Source organism: Micromesistius poutassou (genome assembly GCF_964030765.1).
Source record: "Micromesistius poutassou genome assembly, chromosome: 11".
Classification (NCBI taxonomy): domain Eukaryota; kingdom Metazoa; phylum Chordata; class Actinopteri; order Gadiformes; family Gadidae; genus Micromesistius; species Micromesistius poutassou.
The window spans coordinates 11,812,395-11,837,618 of NC_140281.1; the positions used below are offsets into that span (position 1 = coordinate 11,812,395).

The following is a 25,224-nucleotide window of genomic DNA, read 5'->3' on the forward strand; positions in this document are numbered from 1 at the left end:
AAATGCGCAGTACAATAAATGCAAGCGGATTAATAATACATATAAAACAGTACTGATTTAATATATATATATATACACACACACCCAAATAAATATTTGTATCAGAGCATCATTATTATGTTAATTAAATAGCCAGCCTGCATATTTTTATTGTCTGTTTTGTTTTCCTATATTGCTGCTATGGAAAAACACAATTTGTTGCCCATAAAAGCCCCAAAAAGAATTGAAGAAACATTTGTGAAATGTTGGTAATAAAAAAGGTTTCCACCATAAGCCACAGTGGAAATATTAATCAAATTACTCTCAGGAGTAATTGGTAGTGATCTGAATTCAGTTAAAAAATGGCATTTATCTATGAATTTCATTGGACACAAACACAATATTTTATGATATTCATAGATAAATGCCATTTTCATGAAAATGGCATTTATCTATGAATTTCATTGGACACAAACACAATATTTTATGATTAATTTATTGAATTTTATTTGGAGAGTCCAACATTAAACATTCTCTGTGCTCTCTCTGTAACAAAACACAAGTAAGTACTTGTTTCATCTAACAAGATGTACAAAAAGGGCAACAATCCAAGACATCCCATTGAAGAATTTGCATAGCAAATACTATCTTAGCTTCAAACCATTCCATAGGAATGAACATGACGGGCCCATAGACCATAATATGAAAGGGTTAAGGTACTTAATGTGAGAGAACTGTTATCAATATTTACATATACAGCCATATCATAAAGATACTACAGGGAAACTCCATACTACCATATATTATCAACAGCTGTTTTGTAGTTTTACTTTGACTTATAAGTTAATGTAGAACAATTCAATGTCAATGCAATAGTCCAATTCCAAGGCATTTTCTTTTAAAGCTTTCCTCATAATTCACCAGTCGTTGGTAGACGCACTCCCAGGTGTGAAATAGGGAAGTGAGGTTAGCTTGCGCTAATGGAGATTAGCGGACGACTGTTGCATTGACTCTCAGCATTGATCCTACGTGGCTAAGCTAATAATCTGCGGCAGGGGGCCCCTTTACGATCTTGTAGTACTCGGCCATGGCCCCCAGGTCTCCGTAGAGGGAGCCGTTTCTCCTCAGGTGGCCAGAGTCCTCCGAGCACAGAGACGACCCTGTGAGACGGAGGAGGAAATACGTTGAAATAATCAAACAAGGAAAGAGGCAGCTCCATAAATAAATAGAGCTGAACAATAATTACATGCTGGAAGGATGCATCAGACAAAAAACGGATCATCTACGGTACAGTTGTCATTACGCTTATGGCCAGGAGACACAGAGGAAACAAACGCTTCAAATCAACCCCCCCCCCCCAACCACCATTTCCCCTTGTCCCCTCACCCAGGGTGGTGTCGGTGTGCTGGCTGTGCTGCCGGTGCATGAGCTGGTGGGCCTCCTCCATGGCCGAGTCCAGGCTCCAGCAGCGGGGCTGGTCCTCCCTGGGGGGGTGCAGCGCCTCGTGGGCCAGCAGCTCCGTGGCCGAGGCGCGCAGGGCGGGGTTCCTCTCCATCGCACGGCCCAGGAAGGAGCGCATGGCCGGGCTGCAGTCCTCCGCCACGTCCTCCATGGGCGGAGCCAGCTTGTGGATCTGGGGAGGTGAGGAGGGGTTTGGTGTGTTATAGGAAGGGTCTCAGGTCAGGACAGGACAGGAGAGGGGAGGGGAGGCGAGGGGAGTGGTTACGGTGGGATTGAAGAAGCTACAGAAATCCAGACTGAAAAACCTCTAAGCAGGGAAAATGTTTTTTTTTCCCAGAATGCATTGCATATTATCTTATTTTATTAGCTTATATTATTTGATCTCACAGAACATTATGGAAACATACTCTTTGTCGTACCTACAATGGTGTGTGTGTACTGTATCGCGGTTTATCGTTTTTAAATTTAAAAAGGAACCAGCTTGAGGGGAAACAGACACATTGGTTTCATGTGGAAGTGAGCTGCTCTTTCAATCGCAATTCAGATAAGAGCGATAAAGCAGAAACACAGAATGTCTTAACATTAATGACCTGTGTCATGGAAATCAAAAGCAGAACGGGAACTTGTGAGGCTGTGTGACAAGCAGCGTGACTGTGTGCAGCAAGCTCACACTCTATCCTGCTAATCTCGGCTGGAGGGGGAAAAATACGTTCATGGAAAATGTACCTGACTGTTATTGTTAGATTGATGAATGAAAAAGGAAAAAAGACAGAAAAAAACATGTTGAACATAACAAATAAAAAAGAAAAGGGGAAATCTTGAAATAATAGAACTGTATAAAGCTAAATAAAGACGTTGGCTTAGCAATAAATACAAGTTAGAGTGAACAAAAGGTCAATGCTGGTCAATGCAAATCACAGAATAACTAATAAAAGACGCCAAAATTACCTGCCACACTTCCAGCACATAATCACGTATTTTTGGTTGTCGAAAATATTAACTGTATGCTTGTGCTGTAAACAACTGACCAATTAGGATACTCATCCCTACTTGACAAAATGTAAATTAACGATTATCAGGTGCGGCAGGTCTTTGCAGGTTGTGTGCAGGCAGAGGCCCGGGGGGTACTCACAATGTAAAGGTAGGAGGGGTACGCCGTGCGGGGGAACCGGGTGGCCCAGGGGGGGCTGCCGGTCTGCATGTGAATGATGGTGGTGCCCAGGCTGTAGATGTCAATCTTGGTGTCGTGACCACGACACAGCACCACCTCTGGGCTCATGTACATCTGGAAGAGGTGGAGGAGGGGTCGGTGGGGGGGGGTAGTGTGTTATTGATGTACTTGAAAGAGGTGAAAAGATAATGATCAAAGAGAAATAAAGATACTCTGATGGCTGATGTGTTTTATTAGGTTGAATAGATTAGATGATTCATCAAATCATTCATGGGCAAAAGAGGGCCTGCAGATTTATTTATTCTTTCAAGTGCAAAAGAGCAGTATTGTTCCAACACTGGAAACTCCAGCCTCTTCTGTCAATATTGGACGTGCAGTCTCTCTCTCTTTCTATCTCTCTCTTTCTCTCTCCCGTTTACCCTGGGGGTTTCCACCAGCCCAGCCAAGGGTGTGTGTGTGTGTGTGTGTGTGTGTGTGTGTGTGTGTGTGTGTGTGTGTGTGTGTGTGTGTGTGTGTGTGTGTGTGTGTGTGTGTGTGTCAGCGTGGGTATGCACAGAGTTAGGCTAGTTAGTAAGAAGGGCACATTTTTCAGTCCTTGTAATTTTGGTACATTCTCAGGAGGAACACTGGGAGACATGAAAAAGCACCTTGGAAATTCACTATCTAGGACAACTATGTATGAAGCAGAAATGGAATACAAAATAAGTTTTTGTAGGTGTTACACAATTACTTGCAGGTTTATTCAAGTGAAGATAATTCTCACATGTATTCTCGTAAATCACCGGAGTCATGAGAAAGTCATTCCGTTTCCCGGTGATATAAATCCAAATGTGCTCTCCAACCCAAAGGGGGTGTGTGTGTGTGTGTGTGTGTGTGTGTGTGTGTGTGTGTGTGTGTGTGTGTGTGTGTGTGTGTGTGTGTGTGTGTGTGTGTGTGTGTGTGTGTGTGTGTGTGTGTGTGTGTGTGTGTGTGTGTGTGTGTGTGTGTGTGTGTGTGTGTGTGTGTGTGTGTGTGTGTCTCACCTCGGTTCCTCTCAGGTCTCTGGGAATGTACATCTCCTCAGTCATCTGCACTGTCAGGCCAAAGTCCACCAGCACCGCCTTGTCCGACATCAGAACTATGTTGCTCGCTAGAATTAAAAAGGAATAAAAACATTATAGAACAACAAACAGTATAAAACAAATGCATTGTTTTATCCTAAAACGTGTTACAGGTTTGAGTGCAGAGAATGCAATGAAGTCAGAGTCTTTGGAACTCACATTTTCTAAGCGACTTCTTTCTAACTAGATACCAAGTGCTGCGATATACCAACGATTCAGTCAACACAGGCAGTGAAACCCAAAAATGCTTACGGATTCAATGCAACAAGCCTGTGCCATTCAAGTAGGATTTGGAAGAAAATATGAAGTCAGGATTATTGGCTGCAGTGTTTGTTTCATTACCTCACCGCGGATGAAACAATAATTGCATCTCTTGACTTTTGAGACAGGAAGTGCCGGGCGCCCACAGACACACCACACCACAGACCAGATCCAAAATGGTTGCCACCCTCGCACAACAGTGCACTTGACTCTAGTACCCTGCATTTAACCCTTCCTTGTGGGGGAACCGACCAAGCACAAAGCTGGAATTTCCAGACATCCAACCCGGGTTTAAGGTCATGGATAGCTTAGTGAAGCCTTGAAAGGAATGCTTTGATCCCATGATTGGGATCTTTACACGGACTAGCTGAGATAATTCTGCCACAATATCTCATCACATAATTACCATCCCGTGTGCCAAGAATCTGTGCGGCAGTCACTAGTTGTGACCTAGATACTTGTGTGTGAACCCTCAGGTTCCTCCCCCGCAAGGGTCTATAGCACGTACTTACACCAGGAATAGTGTAATGCCTCACAGTTACTCATCTTTTTGTTCTTGCTGCCTTTTTTGTCTGTGGTGGGCTTGGTGATTGATTCATCTACTACCCTAGCCCAAGAAGCTTCAAACTTCAAAACATTGCGGCAGCCAATTTCCTGAAATGTGTGTGTAAGCAAACGGACAACCTGGAACAGGATTCACTATATAAGGGCATTCAACGGAAACCACCTGCTGTGTGTTTTTGCTCGTTCTTTTGGGGTGGTGGCGGCTTACGTTTGATGTCGTGGTGGATGACGTTGTTGGAGTGGAGGTACTCCAGCCCCCGGAGGACCTGCCTGGTCACCCAGATGATCTCAAACTCCCTCATGGGCCCGCAGCTGTCCACCTTCTCCAGCACCGAGCCCCCCTCGCCCGCCTCCATGAAGAGGTGGAGCTTCTGGTCCCAGAGCAAGGCGCCGTACAGCTCGGCTATGTTCTCGTGGCGGAACTTGGCCTGGATCTCCACATCGGCTGCTCGGAAGTTCTCCATCGGAATCTATGGACGGGGGAGGGGGGTGGGGGGGAGGAATATTGGTGAAAATATGTTCTCAGATGTGCATAGAGTTGTCACGTCTCTTATTGTGGTGTGAAGAGAGTTGGAGACCTACATGAGGAAAGGAATTCACAGTTTAACCTTCCCTTTTACCCAAAAGGAACATGAATTTAAAGACTTTTGCAGGCATACAGGAAAAAAGTTAAGGATTAAATAATGAATGTTTTAAATGACTGAATATCTGTTGTGTATTAGTCATGAGTTATTACCGGGAACACTAGAGCTCAGGGCTGCCAGCTACGTCAAGAGAGTGAGTCTCACATTCTCTGTGTCCTCATTTCCTGACTGCTTGAAATGTTTTCGCAAGTGACACTCAAACCTAAACCTTTCCCCCCTAATATTACAAAGAATCTCTCTCTGGCACCACTGTTTGATTAGCATTCAGTGACCAGTTCCACTGAAACTGAATTCCGATCATTGCTTGGCAGGACTCACCAGTTTGCATGCCATTCTTTTTCGGGTCTTCATGTCCTGTGCCAGATGGACTTTCCCAAAAGAGCCATTGGGCACGAGGCCTGTCCGGAGATTCTTGTAAGTCAACTTCCAAGGAAACAGGACAAACTCTCTATTGATCTGATAACGGCCATTTTTAACAGCCATCTCTTTCTGTAAACATGGAAACAAAAACAAAACAAAAAACTGTTAACAAAAAAAAAACACATGCAAAACACAAATGACCTAGAAATATCAGTCCACGAATTAGAGGGGAAACAAGCAATCAGATAAGGGCAATGAGGACCTGTTTTAACATGTGGGCTCTCACCTTGCTGAGCACGACTCCCATCTCCTCCGGCAGGTGCTGCCGTTCGGCCAGGGCCATGTCCGAGATGAGGTTGATGAAGTCCAGCAGATCTGTCGCTTTCCCGTACTTGACTCTACCGGCGCCTCCTTCCACACCTTCCCCTCCCTCATCCACCACCCCCCCCTCGCCGCGGCCCCCCGGCTTGCTCCCCGACTCCCCTGCCTCCTCGCTGTCATCCATCTCCTCGTTATCTCCTTCTTCGAATCCCAAGCCTTCCTTGCTTGCCTCCTCCGCCGCTCCGACCTTGCTCTCGATCTGATAGAGACTCTCCACCGCATCGATGATGTCTTCAATGTTCATGTGATTGAGTAGAAGTTCTATTCCGTCATCGTATTTGTAGTCCATCTTCTTGTCCTCCTTGACCTGTGTCGGAACATGGAGGTTGGTTTGTTATGTGATCAACATGTGATGATGCTGTTCTGGACTGAAACGACCTCACTAGAGCAGGGCAGAAATGCATACTGACACCAAAGCCTGTCAGTGAAGGATTATACAGAAGGGGAAGAGAGTCAGCGTGAGTAAAACAGAGGGAGGGGGGAGAGAGAGAGAGAGAGAGAGAGAGAGAGAGAGAGAGAGAGAGAGAGAGAGAGAGAGAGAGAGAGAGAGAGAGAGAGCGAGAGAATGTGTTTCCAAACAAGGAAGTTTTTAACAGTATTCCGGGAAGCCCCTGGAAAGATGTCACACAAATGTCTATCGGTAAATACAAAAACATGCTGACTTTGACCACCTGCATGCTTTAAAAATAAGTAGTCTAGTAGTTAGAACGTCTGTGCAGAAATATTGCAACAGCGCAGCCACCACAGATAAACAGACAGAGAGACAGTAAAACAAACAAACAAACAAACAAACAAACAGAGGGGTGTTCCAAGAACGGAGGTTTAACAAACACAGAGTTAACGCTGAACTCTAGGTTGTCCGATCCTGTGCCGACTAACCCAGAGCTGTCGGTTCCACAGCACCGGTTATGAATTAGTTCAATCAACACGGGGTTGGTTAACACAGGGTTGTGCGCGTTCACGGCAAACCTATAAAGACGTGATGTATGGATCATGGAAATCCTGATCAAAATGGCGAAACGGGCCGCATATTTTACCGATCAAGGTACTAATTATTCTTTTTCCTCCCTCAGCAACTAAAGAATAAAAATGATGGAAGAAAAGTGTTTTTTTAATTTTTTTTTATTTAAATGATTTCTGCAAATGTGGTCTCGCATCCTTTGTCAGCCCTTACAAACATTTGCGAATGTGTTCCTCCTCGAGGAACGGGTAAAGTGGGGAGGCATCTCTTTGCGCAGAGTGGCTATTGTGGAGGACGGCGCATGCAACAATTACATCGCATGCCCGTTCCGGACAAACTCTTAGTCCACGTAGGCATTGGAATCTGGACTTCAATATCCAGAATGTATTTTCAATCTTAACGCGGGTTCTGCTGTGTGCCAGGTTAAATGTTGTCTGTGGTCCAGGAGCGGGATTAGGGTACGGGGTGATGAGCGTCGGGAGGCATTGATACCCTCGATCTCCTAGGAGATCCCCATCGAATTGCCCTGCGATCAAATACAAACTTTGAGCTATCTTGCACAAGCACAACAATTATATGAGGTCTATGATATGTTCATAATGCAACGCACCCTGTTGAAATGTATTGCTCACATTGGATGTGTGCCATCAATGCACCCAATTACATTAGGAAATCCTGAAATATAACACCCAGATGAAAAGTCAACAAGGATAATTTCGGAGCCATTTGGGAACACTTAAAGTAGATAATGCTGACCTGCAAGTTGGTGAAACTCCATGAAGTTACGCAACAACCGCTTCAGCGCAAGACAGACGCACTGAGCGGCAGACGGTAGCTTTGCCTATGTGCTCAGCATCTCCTACACTGTACAAAAAGCTACCCGTCGCAAAAAAACGGAAAGCTATGCAAATTGTTTGTAGTGAACTGAGGGCAGATCCACGATTGGTAACATTTGCAATGTAGGGTTGGAGAAGGCTATTTAAATAGGCCTATATCAAAGAATCACGTGAAAAACTATATCTCTCCAGCAAAAAGTCATCCGGAAAGGACAATATGTCGAGCCGTGGTCTAATTAATCTCTCTGTGAATTGCACAAATTATTTGCGCTCCGATATCAATAGGCGAACACGTAAAAGCTGCGATAAACGTGGGTTTAAATAGCCTACTCTGAGCAAAACCGGGTTATCTTCCAAACTTAACCTGCGCAAAACCTGCTCCGACCAGGTTTGATTGAGAGCATATGTTTCCATAGCAACTTACATGCCGTGGTCATTTTGGAACGGAAAACCTAGGGTTGCCGCTAACCCTGGGTTAACTTAGCTGGGTAAGTGATAAAACCGGCTTTGTGGAACACCCCTCAGATGGTTGGACACTGTGGACAGATGTTCAGACGAGTATTCCGTCTTACCCGTGTCGATGTCACTGCTCCTCTCATGCATAGACATGCTCTGTGTTACAAGTCATAGCGCTGAGCCTTGTAGGACAACCGGACTGTGGAAACATATAGGCAGCACTGACGCAGAGGAAGTAAACAGGGGAGGGTTTGTGCTGTGAGGTGAAGCGTAGGTGTATACTTGTACAGGCCACATATCCCATTCGCCATGTAGCTACGTTCATTCTACGTTCATTCACGGCTCTACGTAACGTTACGTTTCACTTTTACTTTCCACTTGGCTTTAATACACGATAAAAACCAAACCACTCTTAAATCGAAAATGAGTTTTGGCTTTCTGGATTACACTGTTCGTTTGCTTGGGTATGATGCTAGTAGATAACAATAAATGCATTAAGACCCAATTATCATAGTACGTTGTCACAATTGATGGTGTCACAAGTTCACAACTACTGGCGTATTCAAATTTATATAACTCGTTTTTTTCTATTTTGGCTTCATGTACTGGCCGTAGAATACTCGTACGCGCATGCGCATTGCATTGTTTAAAACAAGAATGGCGTCCTCCTTCAGGGTGTGCAGATTGCATATGAGGGGAACGGGCAGCCTTTTGACGCGTATTCAAAGTATTGATACGTGTCTACATAGAAGAATTGTGACCGACGCGGTTGCACCGTCTCATGTGTTGAAGAATGAAGACAATGGTTGGTGATTAAGCTATATTCGTCAGCATCAAGATCCTTGCCAGGCTACGTGTTAGCAAGCTTATTCATTTCACTGACAGGCTAAAGTCAGAGATCCATGTTCGCTGAATAATACCCACTGTGTGACATTATGTAACCATCACAATAAATAACCACAACACAGGTTGGCGTGACTTAAATATAACCTTCTTACGTCTACAAATCGGTTCAGTTGCTTGATTTGATTTGACTTCACATGAGACTATCTGTTACTCATTGGTGTACAACTTAACTTAATTTGATCAGCTGTCAAGGTTAAATGTATTATGTTAACCCAAATAGAAAATCGAAAAGCTGCGATGGGGACAACTGTTCCCGACCGATGCACAGTGACTGAGTTAGGTTTTTATGTGTCCAGGTATCCAGGAAGGATGGAAGGCATTTGATGCTGTTCAGTTAGAGAGACAAGAACAGGCTGAAAGATCTGTCCTCATCAGCTGTCATTCCAAGACAAATGAGAAAAAGTTTCTCAAGTATTTATCAATACACGGGGACATCAAGAACAGTTTCTTTTATGAAAGCTATGTAAGTAGTAAAGTTAATTCAATATACACTTATTTCTTGTATCACAGACACATTTCCATTACAATGATGGATCTGTACTTGCAATATCCCAGTTTAAAATAATACATTTCCATCTGGCTAAACACACATTGATCGATTAATAAAACAAAAAAACTGTTTTGAATCTGCAGGGCACATATGCAGTGGTGGAGTTTGCCAATCAGGAAAGCATCGCCTCTTTACACGAAGTGGTTAACCTCCCTGTTGTCAGCAACGAATCGGTGGTGCCTTTCAAGTCCAGACTGTTGTCACTGAGGAGCCTAGGGGCTGCAGTTGTGCCTAACAGTCAGACTGGCCCAAAGTGCAAACCACAGGCCACCATACCTCTCACTGAGCTCATCCAGAGACTGTCTAAAGAAGAGAGTGTAAGTTTTACCAAAGATGCGTTTCTAGTGCTACACATGTTGCTAGTATCTTTTATTACAAGGCTATAGTAGTTGATGGTCTCTAGTCTTATAGTCTAGTTTTGCCTTTATTATGGCCTTGTTCTACAAATACAATGTAGCAGTAGTCAGTAGTGGCTTTTCTTTTTCTTATTGTTAACTGTGAATGCTAATAATGCAAACAGTTTCTTTAAAACATGTGTTTTCATTGCTTGACAGTTTTTGTGCTTGAGATATATATATATATATATATATATATATATATATATATATTGTCCATTATTATTTCCTCCTCAGATAGACCACCAGGTATCGTCTCTCATGAATGCCTATCAGGTCACGGAGGAGAACACACGCCTGCGCTTCCTGGTCTGCTCCCTGCTGAAGGACATTGCCGCTGCCTATTTCCCAGAATGTAACGTCAGGCCCTTTGGTTCATCTGTGAACGGTTTTGGGAAGCTGGGCTGTGACCTGGACATGTTCTTGGACCTGGACAGTATCAGTGGGAGGAACGTTCAAATGGTACTACTAACAAATATTTCATTCTATATTTCATTCTGATCTATTCAAACCGTTGTTGATAGGCCTGTCACTGGACTAGCTGGTCTCTTTAGTGGGAACAATTAATGCCATGTGGTATAGACACACTGCTTTGGATAGAGGAGGAACTCTGTTTCTAACCTTGCTCTCAATGGGAGTACTGTCTGGCAGTACTGATGTTTCCAGAGTTGAGGTTGTCTTTCGCCTTGTGCTTGCTAACCGTCCCATAGTTGGGAAATGTATACAATGAGATATTTTAGCATTCATCTCTTATTTATCAAACTGTATTATTGTTTATCCATAGAAACTGCATATTTTTTATGAAAGTGAGAAAGGATTAAAACAAAGATGACTGCTGTGGCTTAGGAGGTAGAGCGAATGTTAGGTAATATTGTAAAGCGCTTTGAGTGGCCACTGGTTAGAAAAGCGATCTATAAATGCGGTCCATTTACTATTCCCATTTGCTGAACTAGCACCTTTTGATTATGCTGTTGCCACAGACACACTCAATCACCTTGATATTCCATTGCCCATCATTATAATGATGACTTTCCAGAAAAAATTTAGCTATACCCCTTTTCTACACAAAATGGCAGATACAGGGTTCTGTAAAGCCTCTTTTTTTTCAATTGTACTACAACATTTTGAAGATATATTTACTGAAACATGAGGCATTGGTTACCTGGATTGTAAACCGGAATAACGGTCATGGGGTGTCTTTGTGGACCCTTGCTCGTAATCAATGAGGTTAACTTTAACCAAATTGACGTACTTGTACTCCTGATGCTAAACCACAGGAGACCTTAGTTTGAACCCTGGTTGAATTCTGGGTCAAATAACGTGTGTTGACTCAACACCACGTATAGTAGTGCTTTGGCAGGAAAGTGTTGTTAGCTTTAGTTTAATAAGAACTGTGATTTGGAGTTATTTGTTGACATCTACCAAATTGCGTGTGTATTTTTGCATGTGCATACTTTGAAGTTTATATTTGGTGATGGTTCTCAAATCGAATCACTAAGCAACAATGTTAATTAGGATTTCTACGTTGAAAGTAGTTTATTATGCTTATGAATAGCCATTGAATGACTTGCATAAAAAAATTCTGTGGGCTGGGGGGGGGCGGTATTTATATACTGCAGAAAGAAATGCATTTGAAATCCTCCATTACACACATTCTTGCACCCAAGAACAGAAGCTTAAAGAAGTGTTCTCTGTGCTCAGCCAAAGGCTGGCCTGGTGCTGGAGTACCAGATGAAGAGGTCCAACTCGGAGCGGGCCGTCACCCAGAGCATTCTCTCCGTGGTCGGGGAGTGTGTGGACCGCTTCGGGCCTGGCTGTGTGGGGGTGCAGAAGATCCTGAACGCCCGGTGCCCCCTAGTCCGGTTTTCCCACCAGCCCTCCAACTTTCAGTGTGACCTCACAGCCAACAATAGGTATGCTGTTAAAACCCACACATTGACACGTACACACACGTGTTGGAACGATTGTTTTGTTGTAAGACACTTGGAGCAAAACTCTAAAAAGCATCTTCAGATAAATAATGGACATGATTCTTATGGTTCTCATTCTCATGATGACTCATGATTATCTTGCATCATGATTCTTATGTTCACCTTGTTGGGACAAGCCAAGCATTGTAAGAGTATGTGCTGATATTGACAAAACAAAGATTGAGCGGAGGGACTGTTGTGGAAATTGTTATGTATTGGACATGGCGGGTCAGGCTATAGTAGGGGGAAAAGTAGTCTGAAGATTGAAGGTAAGCTAACAGGCAGTGTATGTAGCTTTAGATCGGACGCCATAGAACTCATAATATTCCTCCCGATATAATTTTGGTTAGTCATATGTTATGAAATTGTACTTTCTGGCTATTGGGGCAGAGAGGGGAGAAAATATTGGACGGAGGATAGAGGAGCCCTCGACAGATTCTTGTTGTATCAGTGCACTACAGAAGTACTCTTACCCTAGTTAAAATAGCCTATGCAAGAATGTAGATGAGCCTTTGAGAAAGTATAATGTTGGATATGGACCTCGTCTGTCTGACTTGTCAGTTCAGGTTGGGTAGTCTAGATAATGGGGTGTTTTGAGGAGAAGGCTGATTGCTGCTCTAATGAGAGATCGGTGAAGCTAATATGAAAATAAATATTGCTGACAAAGGATGTATGAGATCCTAATAATAACTGCTTTATATATATGGGTCTGATATCGCTGACTGAAGCACATCTGACTATACCAGACTGAGTGTGCCACACACCCATTGAAAAATATTACTAAAATGACGAATAACTGAAATTTAAAAAACTGCACGCTGTGTTCCGGCAAGCATATCTTTTGACACCATTCTGGAAACTCACCAGTTTGTAATATAAAGGAAACTGAACAATAAAGTAGACTAGGGATTGACATGTCCACGGTATCACATTATTGTCTACAGAGGTGATACAAATGTTAACTAGCACTACACCTTTTAATTGAGGAGAGGATGGGAATTTTCTTTGGTTGCAAGGATCATTTATGTTAAGGTAAGGTTATACAATTTTGTATATTATTAATGTCAGGATTACTTTCCATGACATATTCCTTCTGATGTTTTTTCTTCATAAATGTTTGCATGCAAAAGCCACATTAAGTCACAGAAATGTGCGAGTTATGTGTTGTCCTGCCACCACAGTATTGTTGCAATTGCCCCGAAACAGAAACCGCAGTGGGCAGGAAGTGCTGTGCAAGCTTTCGCTCAGTGAGACTAAGCAGGGGAGGAGGAGACAGGACACCCGGTGTTGTTTGCGTTTCACTTCCCTTATCCGGCCTGTGGTAAAAGTGTGTTCCGTACGCGTATGGACGTGCGTGGCCACGTGCACGCGCACACACCAGTGCACATACACCTGCTAACGTTTACAAAAAGACTCAGGCAGGAAGTGGTTCAACCGCCCACTGTTGTTGTTTTTTTTTCTTCAAAGCGGCGCATATCAGTTGCAGAAGCCAGGGAACGAGGCTTATTCTGACCGGCGGGTCAGATCAATTCAGAGACGGCTGATAGTCCCCCGCTGTTAGTTTCCACCAGACCCACGTAGGGCCTCTCTCTGCTGCTGAATGGTGATCCCTCTCTCTCTTTATCTTGTTTGTCATAGTTTCACTGACCTTTGGCCTTGGCATTTATATTCTAGTTCCTCCTGTCAGCATCAGGTCAAACAGACATTTAAGGCGTAGGGAATGTTTTTTTTTTTTTTTATCTACACAAACAATTAGTAGGAAATCGATTTTCTGTTTAAATACACAAAGAGGTGAAGTCCCCGTGTTGCTAAGCAGATGAGAAAGGGAAGGGGAAAAGCTAATGAAACACAGTTCTTCGATAAAGTAATATGTTGTTATAATATTTTTCGGCAAGGAACACATTATTTTTAAACTGAGAATAGAAAGGCGAGGGGGGAGTTTTGTTACAAACTGAGCATCTTTTTAAATGTGTTCAGAAAACGGGGCCACACAGCATGATGCCAATCCGAGCCTTTAATCGGTTGGTCCGGGGTAAAACATGCCAAACACTTGACTGCTGTGCCATGGGAGACAGTTCCTACCACGGTTCACCACATGATTCTTGGCTGCATCTTTACAAACCAGTAAATCCATTTTCACTCTCCTGACTTAGCACTCAGTTCACTGCATGGTGCATGCCAGTCCATGTAGTGAAACAAGCACTTTATCCAAATCTCAAGGGCCCAAATGTGGTCACACACATCCTAAAAGCAGAACCCATAAAAAAGGGCCGCAAAACCCTAGCGAACGGACGCCCAGAACGCAGACATCACATCCAGCTCCCACCTCCAGCACACCAGCACGCACGGCAGACCTGTCTGACGTCCTACTAAAACATCAAACATGTGTCGTTCCCTCTTTCTCCCACAGGGTGGCGATGAAGACCTCTGAGCTGCTGTACCTGTACGGCTGCCTGGACGGGCGGGTGCGTGGCCTGGTGTTTGCCGTGCGCTGCTGGGCCCGGGTGCACACCGTCACCAGCAGCATCCCCGGTGCCTGGATCTCCAACTTCTCCCTCACCATCATGGTGCTGTTCTTCCTGCAGCGCAGAGCCACGCCCCTCATCCCCACCCTGGACCACCTCCGGAGCCTGGCAGGTAGGGACGCTAGCCCCCGCCGCCGTGAGGGTTTCAATGGTTTTGAATGTTTTTTTTTAAATTATTATTTATTTATGGGTTTATTTCAGGGACATTGCACACTAATCATCAGTCAAATTGTACGTGAGCCAGAGTTAGCCTCAGAGGCTAGTTTACATCCGTTGTCCCCGGCCTGATATTCAAAAGGCAACCTAAAATTACAGAAATAAAATGCATGTATAAACAAAGATTAAAAAACAACATAGGTGACTCAGAAGATACAGTAAAACATAGTAAGAACGAATAAACAGACAATAAAATATGCTTACAATGAAACACAGCGTATATAAAACATCATAGGAAAGTGCACAAAGCACAATCTGGTATAGATAGGATATATCTCATGAAATTTGGCTAATTCATTCAATTGGTTTGAATATGACTGTAGGGAATCTGTCCAAAAAGGTCTTCATCCCCATTTTTATATCTTCAAAAGAACAGCTACTGAAGCCAACCGATTATCAAGTACTTAAGTTTGCATCTTGTCTTAATTCCATTTAGATTGTTAAAAAAAAACAAAAAAAACACTGCAATAACTGTTTTAATGTCACATCGCCCGGGACCACTCATAAGACTTGTATGTTAAAGTCAGACCTATCCTCTAGCAATTTCAATTTTAAGTGTCATTGGGACATGCAAGCACATAATAAATTCAGGCTTAATGGCCAAAGAGATGTTTCATTACTGGGGAAACTCTCGCAAAATATATGCTCCCTGCTCATTGTTATGTATATATTTATGACTCTTGTCTCAAATTGGCTCCACACTCATAATTCTCCCAAATGGCAGCCTTTAAATCTTTAGCTGAGGTGAGGGCGATGGCAGCGCTCGGATACTTCATTTACTGTGTGCCCTGGAGTGACTGCTCATTGGAATGGTTGCAACAGCAATAAACGGCCAATGACCGGCGAGATGGGATGTTGAATGGGCAAGGTCATGTGCTGGGTCCATTCATAATTCCTCAAGGGAGTTCGGGCCTTGAAGCCCCTCCGTTTGCCGTGCCTGCTATTAATGTTTAAAGGGAAAAAAAGGACAAAATACATTGTAATTAACAGGGTTTGCGTTGTGGTAATTGTTTCTTGGGACCACTGCCTCTGTTGAGTCGGCACTGCCTTTATTAGGTTCCCCGCACTCTGAAGCTCCTGCTCTTGCTCTCACTCGCTTTCTCTCGCTCTCTCTATTGCTCGCTCTCTCACTCTCACCCACTGTGTCACCTTGGCCACCTGATAATTGCCTTTCCAAAAGCAATTCATCCTATCTCCTGCAGCCCCACACACACGCACAGCCCACCCCCACCCCCACCCCCCTCCTCTCCCGTCCATCCTCATCTCCTCCTTGCTCCCCCAGCCTCAGCACAGACCCCAGCACACCCGGTACTTACGATACAATAAAAAGCCCCCCGCGCACAGAGACCACTCATAAAGGCACGTGCACAAAGGCCTGCCTCATGACCAGGCACTTTTTTTTTTGTTAAACAATCCCATGTTAACCCACCATGTCGGGGGGGGGGGGGGTGCAAAGAGACGGGACGCAATGCGGGGCTTTGATGTACAACCCCAGCATGCGCCCCCAATAAATGACACATACCAGTCTTCTTTTTTTTTTTCCTCTTCTTCATCACTTTCTTTTTTCTATCTCTTGTTACTCTCCCCTTCCCTCCCTCTCTGTCTCCCTCCCCGGTCCCCATGTACCCTCCACGGTTGAGTTGACACCATCTGTCTGCATCTTGTTTATGGGGAACGCAGCCGCCGCGTAACAGGCAGTCATTTACCTTCCCTACCTCCCCCCCCTCTACTCTCATTGTTGCCCACAAGGCCCTGCGGACAAAAGCGTGATTGAGGGCAACGACTGCACGTTTGTCAGCGACCTCAGCAAGATCGAGCCGCAGGACAACACAGAGACGCTGGGTGAGACGCCGGGGGCACAGCGGTGGTTTCACAGCCACATCCAGGTCAACTTGTTGTTGTGTCGTGTGCACATTAACACACTTTTTTTTTCTTCGTTCTTTTCTTTTTCAGAGCAACTTTTGCGTGGGTTCTTTCACTTCTACAGCACGTTTCCGTTTGGCAGGAAGTCCATCAATATCAGAAAGGTAAAATCATTTTGAAGATTGTCCTTCAAGGGGACTTATTGATGTGGTTTGGGTGTCGTTCACACATGTCTTTCACACTCTCCTATCCGAGGAGTTTCTAGTCGGTCCAAACGGACAAGAGGCCGTTTCTGGATCAGCTCCGGTAGCCTTGTGTCTACGGAGGTCACAGTGACTACATCACAAGTTGTCAATCCAAGACTGTGGGAGAATTCCCATCCGGAGAGCCAATTGGCTTACCCTAACTCCCCCCCCCTCCACTGGCCGGGCCTCCAGCCGAGCTGATCTGCAGTTAATAACGGCAGTGTTGGGGTGAATGACGTCTACCCAGCCGCATCACAGTGCTTGGCCTGTCACGGGTGATGGATGCTGGCAGGCCCCGGCGCCCCAGTGTCCCACCATCACTCCTGGAAGCTCTTTGCTTGGAAGACGTTGACAAACCGACAGAGTCGAGGGAGGCTACTTGTTGATCGAGACCTTTCCATGGTTTTGATTTGCATTGTATTTTCACACACACACACACACACACACACACACACACACACACACACACACACACACACACACACACACACACACACACACACACACACACACACACACACACACACACACACACACACACACACACACACACACACACACACACACACACACAGAGAGCGAGCAAGAGAAAGAGAGATTGAGAGAGAAAGCATGAGGGAGAGAGCGAGAGCAAGAGCAAGAGGATATGTATGAAAGGGTATAACCAGTCCAGGGTTGAGAGGAAGCCTGCAGGTCAGGTGGACTCTGGCCGTGACCCCAGGCTCTCGGCTCCAGCGGTGAAGAAAAGGGCCATAAATCTGCTAAACGGTGCTACAATTCTCCTGTCTGCCTCTGAGCGATGGCTTTATGATGCAGTCTTATAACACCCGGTGCAGCGACACCCTCTCCCCTTGTAATCCATCCATCTCATTTCATGCCTGGGTTTAAGCAGGCTTTAGGTATTACAGGTATCCTATCCCAAGGAGCCCGGGAGTTTCATTCAACATTCGGATTTGCGGCAATAATGATGTTAATATCTTCAAATATGTTTTAAGCCATTATCAAATGGTATTCCTGCTTTTATAAAAAAAAATTCTTCTTGTATTCCTAGTGTCAACCTTTGAGTGAATTATTATTTTTCTTAGACGCAAGCGTTTTTATATTTTAACTTGCTAGAAGAATGTTACATAAGACATGAGTTACTGCCTCTGATTGCCAGTGCTGACCTGCAGGCGCGTGTGTGTGTGTGTGTGTGTGTGTGTGTGTGTGTGTGTGTGTGTGTGTGTGTGTGTGTGTGTGTGTGTGTGTGTGTGTGTGTGTGTGTGTGTGTGTGTGTGTGTGTGTGTGTGTGTGTGAGCATGTTTGTGTGTGTGTGTGTGTGTGTGAGCATGTTTGTGTGTGTGTGTGTGTGTGTGTGTGTGAGAGAGTGCATTTGTGTGTGTGCACGCACTTGTGTGAAACTGTGTGTGTGTGTGTGTGTGTGTGCATGCATGTGTTTGTATGAATGCGTGTGTGAGCGTGTGCACAAAAACTTTCCCATCTGTTAGCCTGGGGTGCAATGTACTTTTCTGGCATAGGTGCCCCAGATCTCACTGCAAAAGTCCTGACAGAATGACCAATCAGATGGATGGAGGGTAGCACGTGGTGACCATGCATAAAGGAGACATTTGGATCATGCAGAATATTTCCCTGTGATCAAAATCTGATGCCTGCATGAGCCATCAGCTGTGTCCAGCATGTCGGATTTGAAAGAAATACATCTGGGCCGTTTGAAACGTCTGTGAACGGGGAATATGTAATTCAGGTCAATACTTAAAATGCCTTTGAAATGAAAAATGTGGAATTAATGTAAATGTTTTACCGCCTCAAACCACTGCTCTAGACGGTCTGAGTGTATACTGTTGAGCAGTGGCGGCTGGTGATAAAAATTGCGGCTGGTGAAAAAATTGGTCTGGGCACACAAAATTGCGGCCTGAAGTTGAATTTTCATGCGCCAATGAAAAGCTGTCTCTGCTTGGTAGACAGCAAAGAGTTTGCAAGCTCGCATAGACTTCATCGTTACCGGCGCCACTGACTTGAAGGAGGGCTTTATCCCAAAGAATTGACGTTCAGACGCATTAAAATAGTTGCTGGCAAGGCAAGTGGTCTATCACTTAATCAATTAAACGTGGATAAACGCTATGTATTTTTGTTGATTTATTTTGTATTTGTCGTGGTTTATTCATCATAGTTGGCAGATATATTCAAGTGAATATTTCACGGAGGCGTGGCGCCCTAGCCCCCTCTATTGACCCACCGCCACTGCTGTTGAGGTCAAACTAGGGTCTGATTAGTTTCTTTCTTTTTTGTACTTTCTGTTCAGACGTCATCGCTGCGTCTCTTTGCATGCATGTTGCTAACTGTTACCCCCCCATCCCCTCCTCGTCTCCCTGTCTCCAGGGCAAGGAGCAGACCAAACCCGAGGCGGTTCCCCTGCACATCCAGAACCCCTTCGAGGTGTCGCTCAACGTCAGCAAGAACGTCAACGCCACCCAGCTGGAGCGCTTCGTGGCGCTGTGCCAGGAGGGCGCCTGGCAGCTGGAGCAGAGCAGCACGCTGACGCGCGGCAACGGCCACGCCCCCGCGCCGTGGGGACTGGCGGCACTCCTCCTCCCCGCCGCCGGGACCCCAGGGGTCAAAGGTCGCAAGAAGAGGAAGCGGGAGCCGGCCAGCGAGAGGATCAAGAGCCTGTTGGAGTCGCTGAAGAACAAGGTTTAGAGCCGGGTGTGTGTGTGGGAGGACTTCCAGAGACCTTTTCTGTCCCCGTGCTTCGAGGAGGACGTGGGGAGAGGCTGCTGTCCCGTGAACGTGATCGTTCAACACCACTGACACTGGCATGTTGAGTTTTAAATGGGCTGCAGTTTCACATGTGAACACCAGAGGGGGTTGCAGTGCCTGGGGATGCATGCATAGTTCCAGGCATCGGGGAAGGATGTTTCACACGTTACCGAAGCCCCCTCTGTTTAAGCCTCAGTCCGGACTGAGGAAACTATTTGCTTATTATAGAGCAAAGAATACGCCTCTTGTTGTGTTTATCTTGTGTTTGTCTGTAACTTTGTGTACAGAGATATTATGGCAGCCACCCAAACATGATCTTTTGCACAAATACAATCATGATTCTGTCTATTTGTACTGACCTAGTGGTTTTATTGTGGTGGATCCATTGCAAACCCCCTCTTGCTCGATGCATCCGAGGAAAAAAAGGTTTGTTAGAAGATTTATTTTGTTGTTCGATTACACAACATCGGTGTGAGGGAAAGCAACACGTCGGTTTAGTCTCGGGCTACACATCTGGATCAAGGTTCGTAGCCGTCTACCATGACGTAGCGCGGCTGGCACGCATTACCCAAGTGTTGTACGGGTTCAGAGCCCGTTTAGCCGTTCACTCAATCCCCAGGAACACGGGGAGCCGCCAGAGCTGCGGTGGAGTGCAGTGCAGTCTGTAGAAAGGGTTGACCTCCCTCCTCCACAACGCTACTGGTTAAGCCGACGTTGTCGAGTAAGTGGAAAAAAATAAAATACTTATTCTATTTCGGGTCCCCTGTCTGGCTCAGAGACGGAGACACGTCAGTGAGCCGGGACACGACGCCTCTGCCAGCGGCCCAAGGAATGCATCAGCCATCAGTATGATAGACCGGGTCGGTAGACCTGGGAGTTCTCAGTCCAGTTACACTATCAGGTGAGTGACAGTATGTGTGATTCGATGTAAACACAAACTAATGGCCTAATGGTCCTTTATCAGAGGTATAATGGTATGGGTGAAAACAGGTGTCGCTCGGTAAGGTACGGTAATTATGGCTCTGCAGATGTGCCAGGGCCTGTAAATAATGTCACGAGATACACTGGTGATCACCCCCTACTGTTACACCTCTGTCACAAACACCTGTGATGTGTGTTGAGTGAATCTGTTCAGCCTTTGTGTGTGTGTGTGTGTGTGTGTGTGTGTGTGTGTGTGTGTGTGTGTGTGTGTGTGTGTGTGTGTGTGTGTGTGTGTGTGTGTGTGTGTGTGTGTGTGTGTGTGTGTGTGTGTGTGTGTGTGTGTGTGTGTGTGTGTGTGTGTTTTGCAGCACTATGAAGCGACGGTTGAGGGGGCTGGACAGAGAGTGTCGCCTGCAGCTGCTTTTCCACTCAGGGGTCAGAGGAGGAGAAGGGAGGGGGTAGTAGAATAGTCTTTAAAAGACACCACCTCTTCCCATCTGCCTTGGGGGTATGAAGTGGGACAGAGAGGGAGAGCGAGCGCTTCCATCAGTACCCTACAAAAACACCCACACCACTTTGTCTTTGAACTCCATGTGTGTGTTCCTCATGCACAGAGCCAACATTCCTCACCCAATCTTCATATTCATCTGCTTTTCTGTACTCAGAAGAGTGCTATTCAGGACTGGGAGATTTGTTTGTTTCTATGATAGTTTTATAAAAAAGAAAAAAATAGTTTATTGCTGTTGCCGGGTGTGGTTCAGTGGCTCAGCCAAATGGTTATGAAATCCGGCGTTGTGGGGAAATCGACACCTGCTGTGGATTTCTACAAAACATGGCTGTTGAACATAGTGCGGAGGACTTCCCAAAAAATATATACACGCACACATTGATTGTTTTAGAGGGAGTATCTTGGTGTCAGCGCAATGCAACGCCTTTCATTATGTATATCCGGGCGTCGCACTGCCTCCCATAATGGTATTGACCTCTCCCTTGCATTTGTTGAAGTGTTTATGGAGTCGGCGCCTATGGAACTGATAGAACGCGAGGCTACCTACCTTGCGCTGTCAAGGTTATGCCGCTGCCGTGGCAGCAGCTGAACCCGGGCGGTGCGGAGGAGGAGGTTTTATGGTGAGGTGTCCGCGGCGTGATGGAGCACTTACTCTGAAAGAGGGACCGGGGGGGTGTTTGTCTACCCGTTCACCAGTGACCCTCATCTCCTCCGTGTCTTCAGGCGGCACACCGTAGGCTCTGATTTATTAGGCAAATTTGGCACCAAAAAAAAAAGAAAATACGTAGAAGAAGAGGGAGAGAGCGAGGGGGCGCTTAAAGATGGATCGGCTCTCTCTCCCGGCGAGGTGGGCCGGGGGGGTTCACTGGGCCGTGGCGACTGTGGTTCAGAGTTGATGTTGCTGCTATGACTTGGGGCCCCCGAAGTTCCATCAGAGCCTTCCCGGAATTTGAAAAGGTGACCCTAGGGTTTGAAAACAAAGTGGGAAGAATTTGGGCTGGTGGGGAAAGGAACGTTTTGGTGGCCTAGAAAATAGACCCATAGTGTGCAGTTGAATTCTTTTTCTGTTTTGCTTTTATTCTTTTTTTTTTGTTGATACATAGCCTGCAAGTGTTTAACAACCTGCTCATGGCTCGGGGGAGCCATTCGCTGAAATCGCCTCATTCCCTTTTGCCTTGGAAAAAACGCACATCGCACACGTTAGCGTGCACTTCAGCGAGTAGCACAGCGCTACGTAGCCCCCCCCCCCCCCCCCCCCTGCACTTAGCTTTCCCCTGCCACTCTACAAAGGTGCCGCGAGGCCTTGTACGTGGAAAGTAATCTCCAAAAGCAACATCCCCTTTGAGTTCCTCTAATTGTTCCCGGTCGTCATTGTAAGAGGCCATTACGCTTGCTTCCGTGTTTTAGGAACAAGTGACAAGGGCTGGGGATGGGAACCTGGCTGTTTGGCCCTCAACACAGCTACCGATTCAACATGGCGCCCCTCTGTGCTGCTCCCAAAAGGAACTCGGCTAAAAAGTTCTGGTAGGGAATGCCGGACTGCACCCATAGTGCACGCCATCGGTCACCGGCCTATAACGACCCATATGCACACTGCATGGCCAAGAGAGTGGCTGGTGAATGCCGTTCACATGAGACGTGAACTAATGACCTCTGCCAAGACCTGCTCCAAATCCTGCTTTTCTCTCCCAACACCCACCACTGTGCTTTCCACTGACTCCCTCCTCCCTCCCTCACCTCTGACGGCATAAACAACAAGACCCAAGAGGCTAACCTCTGGCTCTGGGTCGATCCACCTTCCAAGGCAATGAGCACAGACTGTGGACAATGTTGAACGACGCCTGGAACTGAGCAGTCTCCACATGGAGACCCATTGTTGTGGAGCAGGAAGCATGAGTGCCTAATTGGAGGCTGGCACCACAGCATTGGCAGGCCAGGGGCAGCGATTGTTCCGCCGTGGTGTTTTGCACATTCTTTGCCGCGCCGTCTCTCGTTAGGCCGCAGAAAGGACCCAAAAAACATAGTTCATGGTCTAGAAGGGCCTGTGTTGTTCTGTGCTGGCCACGGGTCGTCTCGGGGCCCTCTCTGTGCACAAACGCACGTGTGCGTGCACACACACACACACACACACACACACACACACACACACACACACACACACACACACACACGGGGGGGGGGGGGGGGGGGTTGTGCTTTTATAACATGCACGTGTGTTGTATGTTTTGCTTTGGTGCCTGTGTGCATTAAAACAAAATGACTTCCCTAAATATCCGGAGTCCAGCTGCTGCTTCCTATGATCCAGAGCCATTCAGAGAGACGATAAAGACCTCTAAATGGCTCTGCTATGAACCAGGTGTAGCAGAAATAGTTGCAGAGAGTATAGTTATAAGTATAGTAGAGTTATAAGATTCACACATGGGCTAATAACAGCCGTTTATCATCAGTTAATAAAAGAAAAAAAAATGAATCCCAAAGTAGTTGTTTACTATCAAGCCCACACACACACACTGCATTTTGTTCTTCCACTTCTATAGTGGCATAGGTTATAAATATTTCAGTCCGTCATACTGCCTCCTTGTATCAATATTGATTAGGTATATTGTGCAGTCTTATCTCGTCTGGTGGTTCAAAGACTCCAGGACCCTTAAGCGCTGTGCCGAGCATGCGCGCGCATGATCACACATACACACACACACACACACACACACACATCCCGTTCCCTTCTTCCTGCCTGGCTTTGCCCACTCATCCGCTGTAAGGTCTGCTGCATAACAGGACAGTATGATGGGTCTTATCAGCTGTGAAGGACAGGCTGAACTATTGCCCTCTCCAATCCAACACTCCTCCCTACCTGACCGACCTGGCCTGCTCTTTCACATATGGACTCATAAGTCTCGCTTGTAGGCCTACACGTTGCACACATGCAGACATGTGGACGTTTATAGTGCTTCAAACGCTCCCTTTCTCTTTCCACATCTGTTCAGTCCGCTGTCCGCGCAACCCAGTCGCACATACATGCTCGGGTTTCCATGCATGGCCCGCAATTATTTATAACTCAAGCGCGGGTCTTTCCAAGAAATCCCGAAGATACGATCCTGTTATTATAATCGGAAACTGTCAACTCATTGGATTTTTTTTTTTTATTGTGTTTTCAAATCAAAGCCGCAGCAGCGTTTCATTCATTCCTCCTTAGTGTGAACGATTGGGAGGCTTTTCTTTTTTTTGTTTTCTTGAGTAGTTATCCATACAGTACCGTAGACGGAGCACTCCACACTCACACAGTTCAACGGAAAACAATCCCCTCCGTGAAATTCCTTTTGTGGGCAATTAATTTCAGATGCCATTTGAAGGCTGTTGCTGAATTTCTATACTGCTGTCGTCGTCCCACCTCTCTCTCTCCCTGCACACCCTCCTCCTCCCCCTTGCTCCAACTTTCGCTATTCCCGTAAGTACAAATTGGATATCTGTGTGTGTGTGTGTGTGTGTGTGTGTGTGTGTGTGTGTGTGTGTGTGTGTGTGTGTGTGTGTGTGTGTGTGTGTGTGTGTGTGTGTGTGTGTGTGTGTGTGTGTGTGTGTGTGTAAGAGGGAAATTAAATCAGACAGATTCAAAACAAGCTGTGCCCACGCTGGGCGAGGTGCTACAAAGAAGAGCTTGTTTCCAACTCACCGGCTGCTACAAAACTGTGCAGGACCGGGCTAAACTGGACAGTAGGAGGGGGGTTAAAAACAGATCGAAACGAAGCCCTCACCGGAATCAGATTAAAGAGCATGAATGACTCTAGACGCGGGCTATATTTAGCAGTACAGCAATTGTGTCCGCACCAACTGACTGTGACGCACAAAAAACGCGCACACGCGTCTCGGCGTACGTTGCTGAGCGCTGGTCCCACACGCACGCGCCGCCGTCGTGCTCCGGGCACAGATGTTACTGAGTGCTGGGCTCACACATGCACGCGCACAAGTGCTTAGCCCAGGCCGCCTGTGAGTCACGGCTTTGTTCGAGGGTCTTTTTTTGTTTCAGAAGCGTCTGGAAGATGCAGATAGCGTACTAAAAAAAGGGGAAGGGATCCTCTCAGGGCTCATGGCCATGATGATGATGATGATGAAGGCGGTGGTGGTAGTGGTGGTGGTGGTGGTGGTGGGCTCAGCTCAGGACAGTGTGTGTGTACGAGAAGGCGTGATCCACAAAGA

The 25,224-nt window shown here is 45.9% G+C and overlaps 2 protein-coding genes across 2 annotated transcripts; one reads left to right on the plus strand and one right to left on the minus strand.

Moving 5' to 3' along the window:
- Positions 1-496: 496 nt before the first annotated feature.
- On the minus strand, positions 497-8,379 carry map3k8 (mitogen-activated protein kinase kinase kinase 8). Its single transcript, XM_084474989.1, has 8 exons — positions 8,291-8,379; positions 5,827-6,228; positions 5,499-5,669; positions 4,745-5,006; positions 3,634-3,740; positions 2,573-2,725; positions 1,366-1,612; positions 497-1,139 (listed from the first exon to the last, which is right to left on the minus strand). The coding sequence occupies exons 1-8, from the start codon at positions 8,315-8,317 to the stop codon at positions 1,018-1,020; spliced, it is 1,491 nt and encodes a 496-aa protein (XP_084331115.1). The 5' UTR covers positions 8,318-8,379; the 3' UTR covers positions 497-1,017.
- Positions 8,380-8,804: 425 nt separating this feature from the next.
- On the plus strand, positions 8,805-19,918 carry mtpap (mitochondrial poly(A) polymerase; the record flags this gene model as incomplete). The annotated part of the gene is made up of 9 exons (XM_084475312.1): positions 8,805-8,979; positions 9,377-9,543; positions 9,714-9,947; positions 10,263-10,487; positions 11,727-11,938; positions 14,406-14,632; positions 16,486-16,578; positions 16,690-16,763; positions 19,224-19,918. 9 exons carry the CDS (start codon positions 8,805-8,807, stop codon positions 19,539-19,541), a joined length of 1,725 nt encoding a protein of 574 aa, XP_084331438.1. The 3' UTR covers positions 19,542-19,918.
- Positions 19,919-25,224: the final 5,306 nt, after the last annotated feature.